A 23726-nucleotide genomic window follows, 5' to 3' on the forward strand; every position below is an offset into this window, starting at 1 on the left:
GTTTGGTTTCTATCACTGAGCATATTTAGACTAATTGATTGCCTCTATATTAGTACGTCTTGTTATTGAACTAAAAATAGCTGCTGTAAATTATTTATAAATGTGTTGACTTTGGTTACTATGGAATCTCCTAAGATAGTGAATTTTAGTTACAACTTAATATTATTAAATAATTGTTGCGCTTCTAACACTAAATATGTTATTTGCAAAATGTCATATAATCATTTAGTATTAGTTTAATTTAACTTAGAATGGTTTCACAGAAACAAACATAAAGAGTGCATAACAAAATTTTGCAGTTCCCTTATTAATTCATGCATGAAAAATGGATTGTCTTCGGTAAGTCATTAAGGTTGGTAATCTAGATGAAACCTAACTTTTTGATTTTGATGACTGTATGTGGAATTATAAATATACTATTACAGGAAGCTAAGCTATCAGTGCAGCTGTCCATTGGCGACAAAGAAAATTATTATTAAAGATTCAAAGGAAAATTCACAATATTAAATGGGAAAATCTACCACATCCACAATATAATATTATTCTTTTGTTTGTGAGCTTTATATTTTCTTCACTTTCTCGTGGTATGAATTTGCTTGGTAAAAAAATCGAGTTATGTTATTTTATAGTTAAATATCTATCTATTAATAAAAGACTAAATTACAACTTCAATTAGGATTTAAATTATTAGGGAAATGTAGTAAACATAAAGTATCACTTGTTATTGTGGAAACGGTTTAAATTATTTAAAAATGTCATTAGAACATTTTTCTCAATTATATTGTAGTTTTATTGACCAAATCAAAATTAATTATAAAGAACCAAGTCTAAATTATCAATTTGTAATTGTCAGAACTGATAAACTTCACATCAATATTTAAAAATGTCATTAGAATATCTTTCCCAATTTATGTTGATCTAGATACCAAGTCGTAAAAGAATCAGTAATATTTAAGCATGTCTGTTATTTTATAATCTTAGTATATTTCAAAAATAGTAAATAGCTAGAAATGGTTTATCTAAAGTGGTTTTTCATATTGACATCACATACATGGAAATATACTCAAATTAAAAACTTTCTACTATTTACAATAGTAGTACAAGTTCCATTAGTTGCGATTCACATTTATTATATGGTGTTATTTAAAAATATTGCATATGTTATGGAAAATTTATTGTTTTTTACATGCATCCTGCATGTAAGTTTTAAAGTGCATGTTCTAAATATAAATATTTTGACTATCTTTTTCAGGGAATTATGTGTTCTATTGGAATTATCATTACATTTGACCAGAAAAAAGAATTTATTGCCAAAGTATTTGCGTTAAATAAAATAGAACAGAATCTAGTTCTAAATGCAACACTTAATAAAAAAATAAAAGAAAAGTTTTATAGTACAGTTTATTTTTTAAGTCTTTCAGTAATTAGTGCTTGTGTAGTTCTATTTATCGACACCGAGACGAAATTCTATCCCATAAAAGTTTTGAAACGATATACTCGTTTATATTTGGGAAATGATACGGTAATATATTCCTATAATATAATTTTATTTTGTTATACACTTATTGGAATCATGGATATGCAAATGTTTGTCGCAAGTGAAGTTTACATGTTAATACAAATTAACAAATTCGAGCACACTTGCAATAAAATTCGGTCATATGCTAAAGACGACGATATTATTTTATCACATGAACATCAGGTTTTAACTTGGCAAACCCTGAAAGATCTGGCTATACAACATGCATTTATGAAGAGGCGAGTAACTTTGTGATTGTATGTATACAAAACAATTTAAAAGTGTTTTATTCCACAGAAAATGTACTCAAATGCAAGATATAATAAATCAGTCAGTTCTGCCATATGCTGTAACTGGTACCTTAATTGGTATATCTATAATGACTACTTTCATATTCAGCTATGTAAGTATTTAATTATTTTAAAATTAGTTCGTAACATCCTAACAATATTTATAGAACAATTTTTCGTTTATCCAAAAAGTACTACTAGCTGCAATGTATATTCATTACATGTTCTTCTACTTATATGGCGGACAATGTTTTGAAAATGAAGTAAGTATTGTACCAAATAAAACACTTGTATTAATATTTATTATTATTTAGGGAGAAAAATTATTCGAATTCACTTACAACTTACCATGGACAACCTGGGACATAAAAAACATTCGTGTATTATTAATTATTATGCCGAATACAATGGCGCAACTAAGATATTATTTCACAAGAGAGACACCAGTTAATTATATACTTTTGTTCAAGGTAACCATTCTTTATATTAGTAATGCAAATTATGATTGATTGATTTTAGATTTTAAAAATCGTATATTCAACATTACTTTTTGTACGAAAGTACATGTAATTCTATTATGTAACTGGAAATGTTTTATAAATCACCAATGACTGACATCAATATTTCTCAAGATGCACTTTAAATATATATAACTAGCAGAAAGAAAAATATAAAAAATATTAGAGTACTTACTCCATGGACATATTTTGATTCAGCTGAAGGTAGTTCTACGACTGATCATCGATTAATTGAGGGGAAAATTACATCAGATGCGTATCAATGAAGTTCATCAAAGAGTTCAAATATACGGCGACGAAGAGTTTGTTTTGGGTATTATTATCCAAAAATAAATAAATAAATAAATACGTATTTTAGCACGAACTGAAAGTGAAGATTTATTTTTACTGACCTTTGATAAGGCTCTTAGGCAGTTTGTCCCAATTAGTAAACACGAGATTTATAAATAGAATTGTGAATAAAGGTTGTTTACTTATTCTTGTCTATATACGAGATAGATGGACTGTTTATAGTTTACATTAGCACGTTTTAGTTCAAAATTGTTACTACTTTTCTTTATTTTTGAATTGAAGTACTGAATTATATTACTGAATAATTTCAATAGTTTTGAAATGTTCATTTTTAACATAATATAGAATTTATAACGATATATTATGCATATTTAATAATAAATTGTAAATATAATATATAAAAAATGAAGTTATTTATTTCAATTATAATATTTTCAGTATTAAAGAAATTTAATTAAAATTTTCATAGCTTATCAGGTGTACCTTTGTACCTTTGAATCTATTGTGATGAAAATGAATCAATTTGGATGTATTTGTTGTAGTATAATGCAACAAATATAAATTTGATAATTTTTGTTGAAAGGAGGATTCAAAGTTACTGATTAGGGTAAGTAAAGATTTTCTTTTATATGCACATAAGAATTGGCTAGTTAGTTAAACATAAATATTTATAATGAAAAATATATTTATTAAAAAATTACAGTGTTAGTATTTACAATGTTTTCTAAAATATTTCGAAATTAATTTGTTCATACATATCAATTTGTTAACGACAAAATTTAACTGAACTCCAAAAGCAAAAACCCAAAAATAATTGTATTGTCTTGATGAATTAAAATATCTACCTTTTACTTATCTTTAAGACTTTCCTTGGAAACTCTGAAAGCATTCTTTGTTCCTGATCCCGATTCCGAAGATCCCTAAAATAAAATGTAACAATAGTATTATTAGTTATTTCAATATATATTTAATAACAACGCTCTCATATATAAAAAGTAAATTAATTAATTTTTTAGTGTCAAATTTAATCTACATGATTTTTAATTATTAGCTAAATTTTCCTTTTATTTTTTTTTGTTATTAAGAAAAAATACCTTGTTTGTATAATAATACATGTGCACATATAATATGTATAAAATAATTATAGACCATGAAAGTTTATTTATGCTAATATCTTATTTATAACATTGCACAATTCTATACAATCGTTCATGTATCGTAAATCTAGTTTTCAGCTTAAATAAATCTCTGAACATATTTCATTTAACTGAACAGTTCGAAGAAAATACGATTAAAACTCAAACCGTCCATGAAAATTAGTTAAGGCCATATTATATTTCAAAGATTCATTTATGTCTCCTCATCTCTAACCTTTGTAGTGAGATCTTCTTCGTCCTCGTCCTCCTCTAGATCATCGGATAGCGATCGGTGTGAGGGAGGTTTAATCTCTTCATCCTTACAAGAACTCGTTTCCTTACAAGATCCCGATAATCGATCGCATTCCACATCTTCACTAGGACTTTTTGATCCTTTAGAAGATTTTGACAGAGATGGGGAGGATGGTGAACCCGTACTCTGTTGTGGTGGCGACTGATATTGCTGAATTGATGAATCTGGCGATGAAATGGGGGTGCTTTCCTCTTTTGGACTCGCTATTCGGTCTTTAACAGGTACTTCTTCTATGCAACAGATGCCCTTTTCTAAATCAATAATCTGAGTGCAAACGGGCAGTCCAAGGCATTTGAAATTCAAGGCTGCCAGTTTATCTCTTCTTTCTTTTACCGATGCTGACATTTTAGAGGACTCGACAACTTTTACCACTTGTGTTTCTTTCAAACTGAAAATTATTTTTTATAAATTTGTCATAAAGTTTGAAACTATTTTATCTTTAATATACTTACGCCAAATTTTCTTCTAAATCAGATATTTCTCTTTCTACAACATTCAACAAGTTTCCAGAATACTTCACTAGTTCTGCATATCTTGCTTCAATTTCTTTTAGTGTTTTGTCATACAAAGATCGTGCTTTTACTCTTTGGGCCAAGCTTTTGGTTATCTATAAAAATTATTAATGAATGCATAAACAAGCAAGCAAATTTATCAAATTTTATGAACTTTTACCAGTTGAATTTTATAGTTAAGTCTCTCAATCTCTACAAAAACACCAGCATTGTCTGCTTTCATTTTCTCAAATTTATCAATTATAACATTTCTTTTTCGTTTTAACAACAATAAATTTTTAATAATTATATCGTTTCTTTCATGTAATAGATCACTAAGCTCTTTTGCATCATAATTTGAATTGATTTCATCTTCCTCTTTGGCACTTTTCTGAACCCCGAAATCTTTTCTCGGACAATTTTCTAATCGACATGTACGTGATTCTATTGGCATAGTCCACAATGAATTTAGTTATTGAAATGAAATGGTTTTGATGAAAAAATGAGGAAATGAAGCTTTGACAATTCGATGAAGTACAAATGATTTTTAATTTTTTTACATTGTTTAATTGACAAATATTTTTAAAAGGAAACGTCAATAAGAGATTAACAAGTAAATTATAATATTTTGTTGATGTTAGAAATTATCTTTACTTTTACCAAATGAACAACTAAAATACAATACCAGCTCAATTTTAAACCCTATAGTTTCAATGTCGACATTCAAACTATTCCTGGTGTTTTCACGGTTGTAATAAGCATCGTAGATTTCATTTCTTTTCCTCTTCAAAACGATAATATATTGGACTAACGCATCATTTCTCTCTTTGAGCTGTTCACTTAATTCTATTGGATTAAATATTGTTAATGCAGATTGAGTACTTTGTGCACCAAAATCTTTCGTTTTGTTGGCACCGGTTGTGCATATTGATGAGTATCTCATACTTAATAATTTTTGATAACTGAAATCAAAATTGAAATTTACTGTTAATGACTTATGTCAAATTTATATTTGTTAAAACATATCATTTATGAAATGATTTGACACCAGATGTCATAGTGTTTAAGTGTCATTTAAGAAAAATTTACAGTTAAATTCGATATAGCAATAAAAACTTGAAAATGGCAACTAATTTAGCATTAACTGAAAACTTCTATTTCAATAATATGTTAGCCAGAGCTTTATTACAAGTGATGCCGCGATCAGGTAAATTGGATACTTTTATCATAAACATCTTTTAATCTAATATGTTAACAGAAAGATCTGTTCTGCTAGAATGGTTTGATAGATTGGTGGAAATGAAGCGCACTCCTCAAGAACTGGAAATCAGAAAAGATTATATGTTATTTATATTATTAATGTTGCAAAGTCAGAAAATTAAACCTCCATTTACAGAATCGCCGCCTGAAAACATTTTACCTTTAAAGGAATTTGTGGTATGTTATTTTAAAGCTAGCGAGTGACGTGATAAGCTTTTTTCATCTTTACAGAACAAAAAAAATTATGAAGAAACAATATTATTTAATGATGACATCGCAATCTCTTCTGTTGAACAAGGTCAAGGAGAAGAAATTAATCCGAAGAAAGTTCTTTGTCCACCAGCGAAGTTTTTTCGGAGGCAGCCCTGTCCCAACGAAGGCGTTATTTGTTATGCTTCAGTTTTTAGCTCTCAGGAAAAATGCGACTAACTTATTGTAGTTAGTTGTTTATATTTTTCATTTACCGGCAAATGTTTTGTTTGTATAAAAAATACTTTGGTTTTTATAATATGATAAATAAATGTTGAAAAAATGTAATTAAATATGTTATAAAAATATAAACAATCAATATTACTTGCTCTAAAGTATTTATGCAATTTTTTTTATTGTTAAAATACATAACATTTTTAAAATCCCATCTTTTTAGAATCTTTCACTGATGTTGGATAAGAATATCTATTAGCTTCATTTTTATTATCCTGTTTCTCTAAAAATTTTGTTAATGACTTCCTTGTATATTTTTCGGGTAGAGAACGTCTATTACTTGCAGCATAGTCATTAATTTCTATATACTTTGGAATTAGCATATCCTGATAAACCTCAGGAATCTGTAAATATTTGCAAGAGGTCACAAATAAATAATTACATTGCGATTATACTTTCATTAATACTACTCACAATTATTTCAGAAAAAATTCCCAGTTTTTGTGGTGGTAGTTTATTGAAAGGAGTTCTAGCTTTTCTTGTTTTCAGCATAATTAACAAAAACCACATATAATTATTCCTTATCATCATTTCATCCAGAGATTTGTTCATATTAACAAGTTTATCTACCCAGGCTTGTAATATTTTTCTCTCTGAAAACATGTTTCTTTAAAATTTAGCTAAAGGAAACACTTTGCTTACCGATTGCAGGGAAGTATTGTATGAGTATTTGAACCCATTTTGTGTTATAAAAGAAACATTTATTTATCATGCATAAAGTAGCTGGACTCATCTGCATTGCAACACAATTTTAGATTTACATTAGTGATTTTGGGAGTTTATGAAAAATGACTGACAATGTGAATTGAGATTTATGTCAAATATAAAAACAAATAAAACATTCATAGATACATTAAAAGCATCTAATATATTAATAAAATAAATGTTACAATGGAAATATTTATCAATATTCTTTACTTTTGCCTTATACTATTTTATTTAATTTTTTATATTTTTTTTGTTTAAAAAAAACTTGCAACATGCATACTTTATTTCAATTTTATCACAGTGTTGTGTGAAATGCAGTAAGTATGAAGTCTTAATATTCAAATAACAAACACAGCTATAATTATAATCCACATATAATAATTTTAATTTAAGAACTAATATGTTAAAAATTAATTGTGACATACAAATTAAATAAAGTTATATGTTCGTTTTATTTAATTTTTACAGACAAAATGAATTTATTAATTCATCAACTGATAATTCTTGCCACAATACTATTGGCAGATGCAAGGCATTGTAGATCGACATCTTCTCACCTGACACACCATGAAGAAACAAATGACGTCGATTCACATTCACACAGTCCAAACAAAGCAAAATCTGAACCGCATATAGATGTCTGCAAAAGCCCCTCGGTTTGTGTTCCTTATGTGTCATGTCCCGCTCATGTTCGAAAGACAACAGTAATAAATTGCAAAACTGTTGGAGGAGGTCAAGGAGTATGTTGTTCTTCTGGAAGAAATCATACAGGTAACGAAATAATAATTATTGAATTGATTGATTGCTGAGTAATATTTTAGAACATATTAGCAAAAAGGGTCGTGAACATTTCCACCATTTGGATCCTGTGACTATCGGAGTTCTTGCCTATCATAGTCAAACTGAACTGGCCGATCTTAGAACAAGAGAGTCTAGACTTTTGGGTGGATCCTCAACTATATTACGTCCGGGACCAGCTAGTTTCAGTCACTTTAGAAACTCCAGATCCTTCGACCAAAATGATCTCTCCGAGGTTGTGGATGTTGCCAACAAAGCTTTAGAAATTGCTATTGCTACCAAAGCATTTAAGCATAGGTAATATGATTTGAAAAATAATAAGGTTTTTTTTAAATGCTGATCTTAGGCAGGGTATTACAAATCAACAATTGGAACTAGGAATGATTGAGCAAGACCTAAGACTAACACCTCTTGGAGATGCATGTATTACAAAGCCATTTTGTCCCTTGATTCACGACAAATATAGAAGGATAGATGGTTCATGTAATAATATGCAAAATACAGCTTGGGGAACTCCTTTTACTCCATATTCCAGGCTACTTCCACCATCCTATTTTGATGGTAAGAAGTATAACTTTAAATATAATAAAATCAATCTAAATTTATTGAAGTGTGTCAATTTATATAAATAAAGAGTTCTTCCAACAAATGCTCACAGTGCAGATTTCTTTGTCGTGTTTTCGACGAATCAATACTGTACAAGTTTAGATGGAGCTGACATATACAAATGTTATATTTTAGAAACTATATTATTTTTAAATAATTTATAGGCATTTGGGCACCACGTCTTTCTGTTGTCAACAATCAACGTCTTCCAAGTCCGAGATTAATAAGTACAACTCTATTCCCTGATGAAGATATTCCAAATTATCAGTTTACTTTACTTCTCATGCAATTCGGACAATTTTTGTCTCATGACATCACTCAATCTATCGATACATCATTCGGTAAGTGCATTAATCAAATAATTAATATTCATAAATTCTTGTAGATGTACTAACTCTTTTTAATATTGCTTTCCAATATTATTTTTTCTAAATATCTTGGATACAGTCAAATTATGACTAAATAAAACATTCCATCAGTTATTCTTATTTTAATAAATGTTTGTATGATTTATTAAAATATTTTTAGTGAATGGTAGTGCTATCTCTTGTTGTTATCCTGATGGTTCTGGTGCTCTGGAACCAGAGTTCAGACATCATTCTTGTATGCCCATCGAGATACCGGAGTCCGATGAATTTTATGGCGTTTTTAAACAAAAATGCATGAATTTTGTTAGATCAGTGTTAGCACCTAGGGAAGACTGTACTTTAGGTTATGCACAACAAGTAAGTACAACAACACATTTTATTAAATTGTTGAATTACACCAAAACATGTTTCGTGGAACATTCACTTGAAACGGTAATTTAAAAATACGTTCGGTTGAACAAAATTGTGTTAAACTGTACACTTCAATTAAAAATGCTTTCGAATCACTGTAACAATGCGGCAGGCGTGTAGTGACTCTTGTTTTACTTTTTTACGCCTGTTGGAATTTCCCCTTTGACCATCATATTAAATTTACTAGCTAATTCTTTAATTTGTCACAGGAGTTTAAATATTAAAAGAATTTTTGGTATGCAATTAAAACAAAGCGTTTTTTACCATTAAAATGACTTAATTAATTCGATTAAATATCATATTTTAGATGAATAAAATAACACATTTTATCGATATGTCGTCGATCTATGGATCGACCTCAGAACAAACAGGGGAACTTCGCAGTTTTGAAGGAGGCAAATTAAAAGTATTCAACGATTTTGGTAGAGATTTATTACCACTTTCCAAAGATCCCGAAGCATGTCTTACTATGGAACAGGGTTCAGCTTGTTTCCAGTCAGGTTAATATAATTTAAAAATAATCAATTATTCATTATTTACTGATTATTTCGTAGGTGACACGAGATCAAATCAGATGATATCGTTAGTTGCTCTTCACACAATTTTTCACAGAGAACACAATCGCATAGCTGAGGAATTATCTAAAATTAATCCTATGTGGACTGATGAAATTTTATTTTTAGAATCCAGAAAAATTGTTATTGCTGAGATGCAAACAATTATTTACAAGGAATTTTTACCGGCCGTCATAGGTAAGTGTTTAAAGAAAACATTCATTAAACAATTAAAAATTTTAAAATTTAGGTGACCTAGCAATGGAAGAATTCGAATTGAAATTAACCGAGGGAATGGAATACGCACACGATTATAATGCACAGATTGAACCGTCGGTCACCAATGAGTTTGCAACTGCAGCTTTAAGATTTGGTCACTCGATGGTGTCCGGATTGATGAAGTAATCCTTATTTAGTTTCATTGAGCGAAAATATTACTGCGATTCATATTTCAGAATATACGGCAAGAATAATATGGAAGAAATGATATCCATTCCTGAAGTAATGTTCCATCCGGCACGAATGCGTAAAAGGCTTTTCCTTGATGAGCTTTTGAGTACTTTGACAACGGAACCTATTCAAGAAGTTGACACTTGTATGTCCGAAGGAGTATGTGAATTAAAATTTGTAATAGATGAACATTATTTTAATTGTGTCTATTATTTTTAGTTAACCAAGTACATGTTTAGAGGTGGCAATCCATTTGGAGTCGATTTGGCTTCGTTAAATATTCAACGTGGAAGAGATCATGGATTGCGTCCCTATAATGATTATAGAGAACTTACTGGTCAACGCCGAATTAAATCCTTTGATGAATATCCTCCAGAGGTATTTGAAAATATAGTTTCCAACATTATAACTGCATAAAATTGCTTTTAGATTGCGAAAAAGTTGGCCAAAGTATATGCTTCAGTGGACGACATAGATTTGTGGGTTGGAGGCCTTTTGGAACCTAAAGCACCTGGAAGTCTTGTTGGTAAAACATTTAGAGACATTATAGCTGATCAATTTGTACGGTTGAAGAAAGGTGATAAGTACTTCTTCGAAAATAATCCCACTATTAATCCTGGACATTTAACGCCAGGTAATTAGAATCTAATTAATTCAAGTTATTTTATTTAGAAAAAAATACATCTATATTACAATAATTAATACGATTTTAGAACAACTTCAAGAAATTAAACGTACATCAATAGCTCGCATTATTTGCGATAATAGCGATGGAATATTATTAGCGCGTTTGGCACCAAATGCTTTTAAGCAACCTGGAGTTAATGGGTAAGAAAATATAAGTTAATAAAAAAACACACAAATTCTTATTTTTTATCATTTTTTCATTGCTTTTTGTAGAAACGACTACGTCGATTGCACAAGTCCAGAGATTCCTAGAATAGATTTAAAAAAATGGGAACAATAAGTTCTGAATTTTTGTATTTGTTGTTATATGAATTTTATTATACATTTTATAATATGTTAATTGTTGTGTTTGTGGTTATTTTTAAAAATTAATAAATGCTTTTTAATTTGCGATTAATTCTTTCAAATACTAAAACACTTCCTGCAATGTAGACACATTTTTAAGTGCAATTGTATTAATTATGATTTTGGTTGCTCATAACAATATTAAATAATTCTATTTAAACATACATGAATTTTACAAAAATGTGTTTCCCTTAATCTAAATGAAAGTATCCCTTTAGCACTTTGTAGATGTCAATATTAATAACACGTAGTATGTGTTGTTGCTCAGCTTACTTTTCAGCATTTTAAATTATGTAAGAGGGAATTTTTGACGGTACAATTTTCTAAAAGCTTTTTGCTGATGGTGATACATCTGCCCTTTTAATATGGATTCAGCAGTGATAATGAACTGTTTCAATTTCATTCATATTGGATTTGTTTTTTCCATTGTTGCAAAGGACCTAAGTGTGATGGTTATTTTTTGGTGATTGACCCCTTCACTTCTTCATTTTTGATATTACTCATTAACGAATAGAGCCTTTTGTTTTTGTACATCAGTTCACTTGGTTATATTTGTATTATTTTATTTATAATTTTATTACGAATATGGGGATGGTCTAAATGTATCAATTTTTATGTCTTTTTTTATCTTATTATTACAATAAACTTAGTATGAAGTCTATCATTCCGAAACCAAATCGTTTTCAGTGCTACGACTCCTCCCCTTCAAAGACAGGTGCAAAATTTCAAATTAAATTTTACCTTACAAACAAGGGAGGTGGTAGTAGTGAATTATCTAGTATTCGTCTACCTCTCACGATGCGGTCCATTACAAAGTCCACAATAAGTTTAGATATCTAATAATATTGCTCTAAAAGGATACAAAGGGGATCTAATTAAGATGTAGTGTTTGAAGTTTATTATTGTAAATGGAATGATAATTATAATTGAACTGTGATATAGAAATATGTTATTTACATTCATGAATTTATTTAACTGTTCCCAAAGGATTCAGGCTATTAAATAAAAATAAAACAACTAGATCATTTCAATAAATAATTATTATAAACAAGCATAACATAACATTTACAGTCTTTACAATAATATAGAAGTGTACATCAACCAAACACCCCCAGTGTATGCTATTTCCAGCCTATACAACATACACTGATGGTTTTCTTGATAATAATGGTAAATGAACTTGGACGTGAACTAGAGAGGTTGACGGGAGGATGGCTGATACTTACGGCTAATTAAATTATGTCGATCGTTTTTTCTGGAATGAAAATATAATATAAACATAAGTGTTAATAGTTTCTAGATATGAATTACCAGGATTAGCTTAGATGGTTTCTTGCTGTTAAATGATGATTCTTTTTTGCCAAATGAATCATCAAAATCTCCGTCTGAGGAAAGTCCATCGTCGAATCCATCATAAGACTCCAAGCTAAAATAATACATACATCAGTATTGCAGACTCTATGATAATGGTTTCAGTAAACGTACGTATATAATTAGTTTGTAAGGTCTAAACTTCAGTGTTAGCTACTCGCGGCATCTACGATTTCAAAGAAAGTAGGAATTCACCTCTTTACTCGTAATTGGGGCCAATTTTGACATAGGTATTGTTACGATATTCACTATGGTCAGAAATTTGATACATCTAATGCCAAGTTTGCGTCTGAAGTTTTACTACACTGTAATTCTTGTAATTTGAAATGTTCACATTCGCTAAATACAGGTAAAAGCTACCTTAGAAACAATATACATTCAGATTATGTGGAAGCCGCATTCGTGACATAATTAAATTAATCCTTACATATTATAAGTTAAAATAATTATGTTTATATGTCTGTTTGTACCGGTTAATCTCGCAAACTATTGTAGACATTTTGATACATCACTAATAGAGATTTCACGAGGAATGTTCGTATGTGGTTTTTAAATATGTATTTCAAGCAAATTGGCTGTACTGTGAGTATGTTTGTCTATGAAGTGGTCCTTCTAAACAAAAGGTATAAAATTATATTTCAAAGCCATAAAAAAGTTAGTTAACACATTTTATTGTGCGAAGCTTACAACAAATTAAATTTTCGACAAAATTCCCACACACAAACCGTCCGACACTCGTGCCAGTTGACGAGGGACAAGTGCTGCGTGCCCGCTTGGAGATTTAAATTTCGAATTGTTGTGGATCGAGAGTTGACTAATTACAATTTACCGAGTAATGTATAAGTTAGTTAAGATAACGTGATTACGTACGCTTTAAAAGCATCGGCATCCGCATCGTTGCCGCTGAAAAGTTGCTCCGGATGTTGCTTAAATGAAGGTTCTTGCTCTCTGTTATGCATGTAGTGCAAATCCATTGGGTCTTGCATCATTTTCGACAAGAACCATTTCGGTATGACGATATCTTTCGTTGCGGGATCGTCCCTGAACGGCGTGTCGCGACTGCCGCTTCGTTTACCGTGTGCTGAAAATGCGATAAGTGTACAATTAATCAACAATAGTTTCTCAACTTGTTGTTTGTTTCTATTTACATTTGCTTTAACTGTGTATTTAATATGCAGCATATATTAAATATAAAAGTCTCCATAGGAAAATAGGAATGTTTAAAATGTGGAAGTTTTATTTACTTAATTCCCCAGATTCGAATAGTTTATGTTAAAACTAACAGTAAACTTCAATTATAATTAATGACATCCATGAATTAAAAATTTTGCAACAAAGAAATTTTAGTTACATCCGTACAATTTATATTTCTAATATTTCTCTTTTATTTCAATAATGCAATTTCGAGCTATTGTTACATAAATAAATTCGTAAAATATTTTAAAGTAATGTAATATAATGAATTATTTTCATAAATTTATACATTATATTCTATCAATTTCTGAAATAGATGATCAACATTTAGGAAGAAGAATATATTCAATATTAAAGAAAATCTGAATATATTTTTGTTCTGAGAAAATACAGCCGCTCAATTTTAAATTTCAAAAATTGTTTTTTCCTATATTTCTGTTACCTTTAATCCAATATTATCCTAAAATACTACAATACAATATAATAAACTTTTTCCATAATGATAGAGTAAGTATCGTACATGGTCTTCTCCACTTTTTATTACACTATTTTCTAAAACACCGAATAATTTTTATAATCATTAAGCTTTTCATATTTTTATGAAATTCAAATTCAATTTAGAAAAATTGAACTCTTGATTAATTTTGATTATTACAGCTATTTTTGAATATTTCTGTTTTAGTTATGAAGAAAGTTGAAGCACAAAAGCAAGTAGGTTTGATGAGGTCTTTTTAATTGGTTTTGATAATTGTGAATGAAAAAAATATATTTCTTTTTAATAATTTAATTTTGTTCAAGAGATAGGGAATATGAGAAAAAAGAATTACTTTAATTAAATTTGTGGGGGTGTATTTACTTCATCGAAGCTTAAGGTGATATTCTGGTCTAGAAATTTGAAGAAAGTTTGAAAAGATTTTTTTCTTTCATATTATCAAAGTTTAACAGTTTAAGAATATGTCCCCAAAAGAATTTCTGAAAATTCAAATTATTTTGGGAGATATAGCTATTCTAGTGACGCGGCATCCAAACCGGCTCGGCCGGAACGAATTGAACAAAAGACGTTAGGGATCATCCCCGTCTATCTGCGATAATGTTGCTTAGACAATTTTTTTAGTTTTTTCGAAGTCGAGGAAGGTCCCATGTATGAAACAGGAATGGCAGATTTAATAAATGTGAGTATAAAATACCATTTCGGGATCCCTCTATCGAATTGACTCACCAATTAACACTAATTTTCAATTTTTACTATTTTTAAAAAATTCGAAAAAAAAAATAGTACAAGCATTTTTCAATTTTTAAGGCAGCAGCAATTTAGCGAAAAAAATTTTTTTCAATTTTTTTAAACATATTTTCACTTAATACGACAGCAGCATTGATCTAGATTAATATTTTTTTAGATTACTTGGGGATTACAATCGTGACAAATTTTTCCCCCCCATATCTTTTTCAATTTTTAATTTTTTCACTTTTTAAGGTATTCTTTAAATATTAATAAACATCATTTAAAATAATTGATAATAAAAATACTATTTATTGCACTTGAAAAAAATACCTAAAATTCATGCATGTACACTAGTTATCTATTAATTAAAAATGTATGTATACTTACCTCCCCAGCAAGCATGACCGTATTTGAGGCAGTTTCCTGAAATTAAATGAAATATTCAATATTAAATGAAATGTTTTTCTGAAAAGTGGTAATAAACAATTTTTAATAAATTTTTGCTTTAAAAAGGTTCCAAGTGGTCACCGATATCAATTACATACAAAATCCTTTGAAACACCTCTTGCCGTCATATGCTCCAATTAATGTGACTCCTATTTACTACTTCAATAATTGTACCGGAAATTAAAAAGAGCATAGAGCCGACACATTATTACTTGAGTAATTAGTATTATCGGCACATTAATATATTAGTTAACGCCGATGAGATGGATACAATATAATCATCGATTAAAAATACAATATTATGAAGTTTATTTACTCAGAAATTCTGGTTTGTCCATCATTAACCTTTCATTAAATAAGTATTTATATGGATACATTATTCGTCAATTGTTAGAATGTGCTTAAATCCATTAAATGTCTGTTTAATATCTCCAGAACTTACTACTTTTTTCACACTATTGTACTAACTCAAATTACTTGTAATGTAGACGTTGCAAATGCTATAAACAGTTTTATGTTATACTATATCATATTTATGAAGACGAAAATACATAACTAGTGTTTAGATAATTATTTTTATCCGTGTTCAAATACTAATAATTATAATTATTAATGCAAGCATAAATCATATAATGGCACATCATCCTTTTGTCCTATAATTTAATTTCTATTCATAATTGAATTTTCAACTAATTTAATAATTGTTTGCGCGATGGTTCGCTATATCGCAGTAATTCAATAGAACAGTTTATAATGTGTTAATATGCTAACTATTTTAACTTTTTCCTTTTAATAAATCATCATAAAGTACACATTTTCCAATCGTCTAATAAGTACAAATATAATAAAATATAACTTCATTTGATGCGTTTCCAAACGAGAGTAAATTACAAAAGTCAAAATGCACACAACATATGTTCGGTGAGGTTTCTTTACGCTTTCGTAATGATATTTGCATGATATTATGTCTTCTTAGAGAAGCTAAGTAAATACCATTTAAAATGTGTGTGAGAGCTGCCGATATACGAGTGTAAAGGAAGGAAATTTGATTTGCTGTTCAAATAGAGCTTCTGAATGAGAATGAAATAAATCAAAGAAATTTATAAATACGCTAAAATTGTTAAATTGTAATGGATGATTTGATACATTAAAACTTTCTACTTTTATTTGTCAAATTATTCATGTTTTTATGCGATAATATTTTCAATTGATTGCATAGCTTAATTTAATTAATATAATACAAACCATAGCTTATATTTTAAAAATTAAACAAAATGAAGAATATAATTTAAATAACGTAGTAAGTAAATTATTAGTAATATCTTGATTATCGTTAATTATTTGCAGGTATTATTTATTATTTCTACTGTTATTATATTATATTATTATTATAATGAATGATATGAATCTTTATGAAGATGTATAATAGTTGTTTATCATTTAAGTTTATTTAATAATCATTTTAATTTAGCCCTTTACGTGTTATGTAGAAATCCTTAAAATGTAATTCATACCTTCGCTTTTAAAAATTTGCAGCCTTTGAAATGTGAACCAAATGATAATCACAAGCACCCGACATAACTTTAAAAGATTCCCTTTTGATTTATATATTTGTGAAATACACAATATATCCTGGGACTCTCATTTTAACCAGTTGTATACAATACAATAAAATGTTTCAATACCGAGGTAGTTGCAACAATATATAAAAATAATGAATTAAGGATAAGCATTGACATTTTACTGTCAAACACAAAAACACAAAAATCCAAAAAACAAGAAGTATGCCCAAGTATGTAGGGGGTCAACAGCACAGATTTTTCAAAAAAATTGGCGATGGGAAACCAAAAGTCGAAGATTATCAAACGTTAAAGCGCGCCAATAGGCTTTTAACTAAAGAACAAGAAAAAGTCGAATCGAATTATTTTTACGAGTTGGACAAGAAAAAGTTGGAGGAACTTAAGCAACAGGAAATAGAGCGATTGAACAAGTTTAAACAAGAACTGGCCTCTGAAGATATATCAAAACCACAACTAAAATGGAGGAATTTAATGTACAAAAGCGATGATGAACATGAATTTTAAAATCTGACTGGACCCCACACGAAGAAGTGAAGCAACAACCGTAAGGATAAACAATTAAGTGCATACATAATAAAAAGTTTAAAACAACGTAAATGTTTATTACTTTGTACAGTCTCTCGTACCTTGTGCCTCAATAAGACCTATAAACCCGAACAACTATAGATATGAAAACAATGGCCACGAAGGCCATACATAAGATGAAAAAATTTGTAAAAAATACTAGTTCGAAATGATTATTACACAGTGTAGCCATTTTTTATTAAACACGAATAGAGATCATATTGTTCTTGCACGAAGTTTTCATTAGTTGTTTCGACGGAATCATGGAAAATATCCTATTTCAATTTACATTACTCGTAAAAACAAAAGATGTTTTAAAACGTACTACACTACTCATTTACATGGTGTATGCATTTAATTTATGTTGGCAGTCGAATTAGTTACAGATTAGTTTATTTAACATATCAGGTGGTAAGAAAAATTTAATGGTAATATCAATTGATGTCAACCATCATCCTTTTTGTACAATTCTGTCATTTCCTTTGAATGGTAGCCTAGCAACTTTATTTTTGGAGCCAATCGATTTATTATTGTAGAATTTCTAAAGAAAATTTATCTCGAATATATATTTTTTGTGTGCATGTGAAATTTTGCTTAAGTATTTTTGTTCCGTCAGTTAGAATTTCCTAGCTGCCAGTAATAAAGGTTTACATTAATGGAGTTTTGAGCACGCAATGATATTACTCAACTTGCATAATCCAATTAATTTGCATTTAGTGACGAATTGAAATTTTCTTAGGCACATTGCTGCAAGGTAAGAAAATTAGTGAGCACAGGAATTAACACATAGGATGAATTTTATACACGCCAGTTCCTGAGCTTGTACATTGTGGAAAGTGTATTAGACGGAATATTCGGCGTGTTACTTAATTTAGGTGGAAAAACTAGTTTTACTAGTAAAATGGATAATTTTCAGTTGACACTCCAGTTTTCGTTAAATTTAAAAAAAAAAACAACAAGTGAAAAATACAAATTTTGTTTCAGACGAAATGTTAACTTTTTGTATCATTTTATATTTTATCTGCTTAATTTTACATATGTGGATGTATTTTATTATTATCCATCATAAAATCCATAAAACTAATTGAATTTCAACATTCTCACTAAATGTACATTTCGGAAACAATTTTAAATTAATTTAGCACATTTTACGCTTACTTCATATAATTCCTAATAAAAATTTATTTACCTAAACTAAATATTATGAAATATTCTGGAAATAACTTCTCAAATTTATAATTTTAATTTCGCATATTTCATCATACTCGTAGAAAAGTTATAAAAATCTATCAAATATTTAACTTGTCGGTAAAAGTAATTTTAATTTATATTTTTATTTTAATTTATATTTTGTAAATAAATTTTGTTTGATTTAAAATGAATATGATATAAAACTGACACATTAATAAATATTAAATTTGACTTTTTCATCAATGAAATATTTTTTTCTTAGGATACGAAATAAATAATTTTAAAACGCCAAACAAAATTGCTATGTAATACAGTAAAATATTTTCAAAATGATGAATTGATAAAAGAAAAACTGAAAGCTTGTGCGGACATTAAAAATATAATGATCAAAATGCATATCTATTAAGGGACATGGAGTGAAGTTAAAACTAAAAGCTTTAAAATGTTGCCCAAGTAAAACACTCAATAGTTAATACACCTATGTTAATTAATATGTTACAGACATGTTAATTATTTTTTGTGTTTAACTACTTAAATTTTATTTACATTTTTATTATGTAACAAAAACATTAGAATTTAATTATTTTTTAGTAAAATTTTGTCATAAAGGATTTAAATCATCTTTTATGTACTAATAAATATTACTGATTTAATTTATAAATTAATATAAATAATAATTTGTTTATTTGTTTAAGAATACTTTGCTGTTTTGTATTCTCAACATTTATTTTTTAATTTCAACTTTGGTTATTATTAATATATTTTTTCATTTTTAAGAAATTAAATATTAAAATTATTTAAATGCTAATCTAATTATTAAGATATATATTTTTTATTATGTTAAAAAACATTAAATTTTAACTATTTATTAATATAATTTTGTTACAAACGATTTAATAAATGACTTAAATCATTTTGTTAAAAACTAATATTAAATAATTAGTTATTTAATTAATAACTTGACATAAATAAATATTAAGTTGTTTCATTTATGTAATAATATTTTTTCTTGTTTTGCATACTTAATAATTTAAAAATTTAGGTAAGTTTTGGTTGTTCTTAAATTGTTCTTGATTTCCAAGAAACTAGATATTAAAATTATTATACTACTTATGTTATTATTAAACTACTATATATTTAATTTGAAAATGCAACTGATATGTTTCACGTTTAATTAATAATGTTACTAGTTTTGCTATGTATTGCTGTTTTGTCTAATTTAATATATCTAGCGCATTGAACTCACCGGCGGAACTTTCGGCGAAGCAGAAGAACACAAAGAGAATGGCCAGCGTGGAGAACCTCAAGGAAGTCGACATTATGGTGCTGTTTTCGTGCACAATAGATATTAAAACCGATAAAACAAAATCTGTTACTAAACAGTGGTGGTTACTTGTTGCGCTCCTATCAGTGGAGTAAGCGCAACAGTGTCTTCGCCTAAACTATAACGGGACACTGTGCATCAACGGCTTTTATAGACAACATTTCGTAACGCCCCTACGCCGACACAAAACGCCAACATATTCTTTGTGTAGGGACGGGGTGAAAAATTAAGCACTGTAAAAATTTTCTAAACATGCTAATCTATCGTTAAATGAACATTTTAATTTGCAAAATGTCACATTTTAATAAAATTGTCCTGCACATTAATCCAACAATATAAAATATTTCTAAGAACCTAAATTTCACTCCAATTAGCAATAAAATCTCCTAAAATTTACTAGCAGTTGCTAAAGAAGATGTTAAAAAAATAATTTACTACAAATAAAATAATTTTTTATTTGTATCAACTCGGATATTTGGAACACATGGATGCGCATTCGCCATAATTTTAACCGTATTGTACTTTTTATTTTTCTACATATTATATATTTTTATGATTCCATAATAATATAGAATACAAAATACATATACTTATGAAATATTTGGTGCTATTTTAATACAAGTAAATATATAAAAACAAAAATTAAATATTTATTATTAATTAAGTGTGGATTCATTCGTTATTTTAATTTTGTTTGTTTTATATAAATACATATATTAGTAAACATACACATATGTTTATATTAAAAACACTTTATTAATAATATGATTTTTGTGTTTTAAAACATTTATTTATTTTATAATTTCAATATTAGTAAAATCGATTTTATCTAATTTGAATTTTCAGTTAAAAAAGCATATGAAAATAATACAGTTTTATCTTGCTTATTTTCAGATTGTTTTCTTTAAAAATCATGTTATTTTTCAATACACAAAGACACCAAGGTATTATTTTTGGACTAAAATGAACTGCGTTTATGCATATATATAAGAGAATATGAATTTTTACAAACGTGACCAAATAAAATAAATAAGCATTGAAAAAAATACATCAATACTCAGTTTGTGAGAACAAAAATTTGAAACAAAACAAAAAGCATCAAAGCTCTTAAACATTTGCACGTGAAAAAAGAATAAATATTATTTTAATTTTTGGTGTTTATAAACTGTATATTATTTTTAAGCATTTTAAGTTGTAAAATTATTTAATTATTGTGAAAGTTAAATTGAATAAAATTTACAGTTTTTTATTATAAATGAACTGTTTACTAAATTATTTTACTTTGTAATAATAGCAATGTACCATTTTCAATTATCCAAAATATTCAAGATAGAGTATAATAATAAAGTAGAAAATAATTTTGACATACCTGACACATAATCTGTTAGATAAAGTATTATCAAAAGGGTAGCAATTTTAACCTCTGATGAAAATTCGGATTTTCTGAAACACATTCTCAAACTGGGACGACAATTGAAAAATTTTGCAATAAGATGTAATTAAATCGTTTGACGTTTTATCACTTTGGAACCGATTACGGAGAGTAATCGCAACAGAGTCGTTTTATGAACTATTGAGGATATCAATGTATCGCCGTGCTTTTATAGGTACGAGATATGGAATTTGCAACGTCCGCCTCCGACGCCAATAACCCGGGCTAAGGGTGTGATCGTATTCTGATAAGAAGATATTACATAAATAATTGTGCAATAGGAATTAGAATTTTAATTGGACTTTTAACAAAAAACGAAATTAAATTTAGAAGAAAATATTAATTAATATATACAATAACTTGATTCCATGCAGTTTTAAATATTGTGAAAATTTGTTTGAATTTTGATTTATTTATAATTAAAACAATATTTAAAATAGTTTATTTCCTTTTCTAAATATTGGAATTCAACAATCACACCTAAAAATATTTGGTGTGATTATTTATTTATGTCTTATGTAATTTTAATGCACAATTATCATATCATGCATATAATAAATTTTAATAACGTTTTCGGGTAGTTTTATAATTAATTGATCAACCTATTACTTTTTAACTTATACGTTTTTCATTAAATTGGATTTATATTTTGAATATTTGGAGCAGTTAATCATAGATTAAAATATTGTAATAGTAAAGACAGACCAAATACTTCTGTACCAATATTTGTTATGTTATCCCATAAAATCAATTTTGTTTGACATTTGGTCTTATTTTATTCTAGATATTTATTTATTGAATTGAGAAATTGTCTCGTGTGGATTATATGTTTGCTGAGTATAAAAGATTATATCGTAAATTTCGATTAGGATAAAAGTAGTTTTCTGGTTTTATACGTATTGTCTCATAATTCAATCGACTATGCAATATTCTGAGTATATGTGATAATCTATAATTTAGTATTTTTTATTTTTTTTATTCTTTATTAAATTTATGTGTATGTATTTAAAGTACTTGATTAAATTAAATAAAAATCAGTGTTGAAAACGAATTGTTGTACCAGTATTAACTAATAAAAACTAAAAAGTAAAAGGTAATAAAATGTAATATTAGGGACTGGCACTATTTATTGACCAAAAAATTATTGAAATGATCAAAGTGCCTAAAATAATCTCTACTGCTGTAACTCGATTATTTTTAATTGTATTGAAAGAATTTATGTCGCGTTGAATCTCATCGGAACTGCCATCATTTTTGGACACCATAAGTAAAATAACAAACTGGAAAAACAAATTTGTTTGACCCAAAAGTAGTAAAGTAAAAAAGTAAAAAAATAAATAATAATATGATTTTCGTGTTCAGCGCCTAAAATTACCCTACGATAAATGTATGTGTTATTAAACATATATACAAATAAATTATAAAATAGTTATAAAAAAGAATAATAAATACGTGAGGTTATTAGTAAATCTCTGTTATCACAATTATTAAGAATACAACGGGTGGTGGGCCAAATTTATAACCCACAAAGGGAAATAAGTAATTGTGGGTAATGTAAGTAACATATTTATACAGAACACGGATAAATGAATCAATTAATTTAAAAAATAAAAACTAAAAAAATTTCTCATTTAAAATAAAAGATCTTTATATATAGTAATATTTAGTATTAAACATTAATACAAAGAAATTTGATTTTCTATAATGTTAAGTTTTCAATTGGCGCATCCACCATAATATTAAAATATAAATTAAAATAGAATATTTTTTAATTTTCTTTCAGCAACTAACTGTAAATTTACAGTAACGTCATAAAATCTCTCCCTCCTCACCAAAAACTATGCAAAATATCATTTACTTCTGAATTGTTAATTGGATTAAAATAATTATCAGGAAGTGGATTTCTAGGTTCTCAATATATAGACAGTAAGTCATCATTATTGGAACAATGTTTTTTCTGTCGTGATGAAAATGTATCATAAGCTGTTAAAAAAATTATAATAGTGTGTTTCAAAGACCCAAAGAACCAAATAAATATTACTAAGAATTTACAGCTAAATTAGTCAATTGTTTCCTGTATTATAAAAAAAATCTAATAAAATCAATTGATAAAATAATGAATCAATCATGAAATCAAATTAAAGCCAAAAAAGGGAGTGTAATAAGAAAGTAG

At 27.8% G+C, this 23726-nt stretch overlaps 6 protein-coding genes across 8 annotated transcripts; 3 read left to right on the forward strand and 3 right to left on the reverse strand.

The window, feature by feature from the left end:
• Positions 1 to 240: 240 nt before the first annotated feature.
• On the forward strand, positions 241 to 2494 carry LOC126265005 (uncharacterized). The gene is made up of 6 exons (XM_049965034.1): positions 241 to 339; positions 1253 to 1758; positions 1817 to 1922; positions 1977 to 2072; positions 2124 to 2279; positions 2329 to 2494. The coding sequence occupies exons 1-6, from the start codon at positions 319 to 321 to the stop codon at positions 2377 to 2379; spliced, it is 936 nt and encodes a 311-aa protein (XP_049820991.1). The 5' UTR covers positions 241 to 318; the 3' UTR covers positions 2380 to 2494.
• A 789-nt stretch (positions 2495 to 3283) lies between these two features.
• Positions 3284 to 5545, reverse strand: LOC109597036 (inactive protein tyrosine kinase pTKL-like). 2 transcript variants are annotated; one of them, XM_049965146.1, is made up of 4 exons: positions 5244 to 5545; positions 4520 to 4674; positions 3990 to 4455; positions 3284 to 3538 (listed from the first exon to the last, which is right to left on the reverse strand). In XM_049965146.1, exons 1-4 carry the CDS (start codon positions 5499 to 5501, stop codon positions 3467 to 3469), a joined length of 951 nt encoding a protein of 316 aa, XP_049821103.1. In that variant the 5' UTR covers positions 5502 to 5545; the 3' UTR covers positions 3284 to 3466. The 2 variants fall into 2 exon arrangements, with proteins under 2 accessions (XP_049821103.1, XP_019868228.2); XM_020012669.2 differs by lacking the exon at positions 5244 to 5545 and adding an exon at positions 4740 to 5098.
• Positions 5546 to 5608: 63 nt separating this feature from the next.
• Positions 5609 to 6391, forward strand: LOC109597041 (uncharacterized). The gene is made up of 3 exons (XM_020012673.2): positions 5609 to 5765; positions 5817 to 5995; positions 6050 to 6391. Exons 1-3 carry the CDS (start codon positions 5681 to 5683, stop codon positions 6245 to 6247), a joined length of 462 nt encoding a protein of 153 aa, XP_019868232.1. The 5' UTR covers positions 5609 to 5680; the 3' UTR covers positions 6248 to 6391.
• On the reverse strand, positions 6389 to 7108 carry LOC109597046 (uncharacterized). Its single transcript, XM_020012677.2, has 3 exons — positions 6944 to 7108; positions 6716 to 6894; positions 6389 to 6645 (listed from the first exon to the last, which is right to left on the reverse strand). Exons 1-3 carry the CDS (start codon positions 7038 to 7040, stop codon positions 6445 to 6447), a joined length of 477 nt encoding a protein of 158 aa, XP_019868236.1. The 5' UTR covers positions 7041 to 7108; the 3' UTR covers positions 6389 to 6444.
• Positions 7109 to 7295: 187 nt separating this feature from the next.
• LOC109597023 (chorion peroxidase) lies at positions 7296 to 11276 on the forward strand. The gene is made up of 14 exons (XM_020012651.2): positions 7296 to 7326; positions 7478 to 7780; positions 7831 to 8104; positions 8154 to 8368; positions 8578 to 8754; positions 8942 to 9138; positions 9500 to 9692; positions 9747 to 9944; positions 9997 to 10147; positions 10202 to 10355; positions 10416 to 10574; positions 10626 to 10830; positions 10910 to 11024; positions 11097 to 11276. The coding sequence occupies exons 2-14, from the start codon at positions 7483 to 7485 to the stop codon at positions 11161 to 11163; spliced, it is 2403 nt and encodes an 800-aa protein (XP_019868210.2). The 5' UTR covers positions 7296 to 7326; positions 7478 to 7482; the 3' UTR covers positions 11164 to 11276.
• A 974-nt stretch (positions 11277 to 12250) lies between these two features.
• Positions 12251 to 21652, reverse strand: LOC109597011 (uncharacterized). 2 transcript variants are annotated; one of them, XM_020012633.2, is made up of 5 exons: positions 21491 to 21652; positions 15403 to 15438; positions 13470 to 13680; positions 12540 to 12654; positions 12251 to 12483 (listed from the first exon to the last, which is right to left on the reverse strand). In XM_020012633.2, the coding sequence occupies exons 1-5, from the start codon at positions 21573 to 21575 to the stop codon at positions 12466 to 12468; spliced, it is 465 nt and encodes a 154-aa protein (XP_019868192.2). In that variant the 5' UTR covers positions 21576 to 21652; the 3' UTR covers positions 12251 to 12465. The 2 variants fall into 2 exon arrangements, with proteins under 2 accessions (XP_019868192.2, XP_049820081.1); XM_049964124.1 differs by lacking the exon at positions 21491 to 21652 and adding an exon at positions 20044 to 20193.
• Positions 21653 to 23726: the final 2074 nt, after the last annotated feature.

Source organism: Aethina tumida, chromosome 3 (assembly GCF_024364675.1).
Source record: "Aethina tumida isolate Nest 87 chromosome 3, icAetTumi1.1, whole genome shotgun sequence".
Lineage (NCBI taxonomy): Eukaryota > Metazoa > Arthropoda > Insecta > Coleoptera > Nitidulidae > Aethina > Aethina tumida.

Coding starts and splice junctions, on each gene's coding strand:
- LOC109597023 (XM_020012651.2), top strand. CDS start 7,483: ATGAATTTATTAATTCATCAACTGATAATTCTTGCCACAATACTATTG. Junction 8,369..8,577: donor TCCACCATCCTATTTTGATG/GTAAGAAGTATA, acceptor AATAATTTATAG/GCATTTGGGCACCACGTCTT. Junction 9,693..9,746: donor TTCAGCTTGTTTCCAGTCAG/GTTAATATAATT, acceptor ATTATTTCGTAG/GTGACACGAGATCAAATCAG.
- LOC109597046 (XM_020012677.2), bottom strand. CDS start 7,040: ATGCAGATGAGTCCAGCTACTTTATGCATGATAAATAAATGTTTCTTT. Junction 6,895..6,943: donor ACAATACTTCCCTGCAATCG/GTAAGCAAAGTG, acceptor ACATGTTTTCAG/AGAGAAAAATATTACAAGCC. Junction 6,646..6,715: donor GAATTTTTTCTGAAATAATT/GTGAGTAGTATT, acceptor AAATATTTACAG/ATTCCTGAGGTTTATCAGGA.
- LOC109597011 (XM_020012633.2), bottom strand. CDS start 21,575: ATGTGTTTCAGAAAATCCGAATTTTCATCAGAGGTTAAAATTGCTACC. Junction 15,439..21,490: donor TCTAACAGATTATGTGTCAG/GTATGTCAAAAT, acceptor ATTTAATTTCAG/GAAACTGCCTCAAATACGGT. Junction 13,681..15,402: donor CGGTCATGCTTGCTGGGGAG/GTAAGTATACAT, acceptor TCGCATTTTCAG/CACACGGTAAACGAAGCGGC.
- LOC109597041 (XM_020012673.2), top strand. CDS start 5,681: ATGGCAACTAATTTAGCATTAACTGAAAACTTCTATTTCAATAATATG. Junction 5,766..5,816: donor ACAAGTGATGCCGCGATCAG/GTAAATTGGATA, acceptor ATATGTTAACAG/AAAGATCTGTTCTGCTAGAA. Junction 5,996..6,049: donor TACCTTTAAAGGAATTTGTG/GTATGTTATTTT, acceptor TCATCTTTACAG/AACAAAAAAAATTATGAAGA.
- LOC126265005 (XM_049965034.1), top strand. CDS start 319: ATGAAAAATGGATTGTCTTCG. Junction 1,759..1,816: donor CAACATGCATTTATGAAGAG/GCGAGTAACTTT, acceptor TTTATTCCACAG/AAAATGTACTCAAATGCAAG. Junction 2,280..2,328: donor ATTATATACTTTTGTTCAAG/GTAACCATTCTT, acceptor GATTGATTTTAG/ATTTTAAAAATCGTATATTC.
- LOC109597036 (XM_020012669.2), bottom strand. CDS start 5,012: ATGCCAATAGAATCACGTACATGTCGATTAGAAAATTGTCCGAGAAAA. Junction 4,675..4,739: donor TTAACTATAAAATTCAACTG/GTAAAAGTTCAT, acceptor TAATTTTTATAG/ATAACCAAAAGCTTGGCCCA. Junction 3,539..3,989: donor AAGAAGATCTCACTACAAAG/GTTAGAGATGAG, acceptor ATTTTATTTTAG/GGATCTTCGGAATCGGGATC.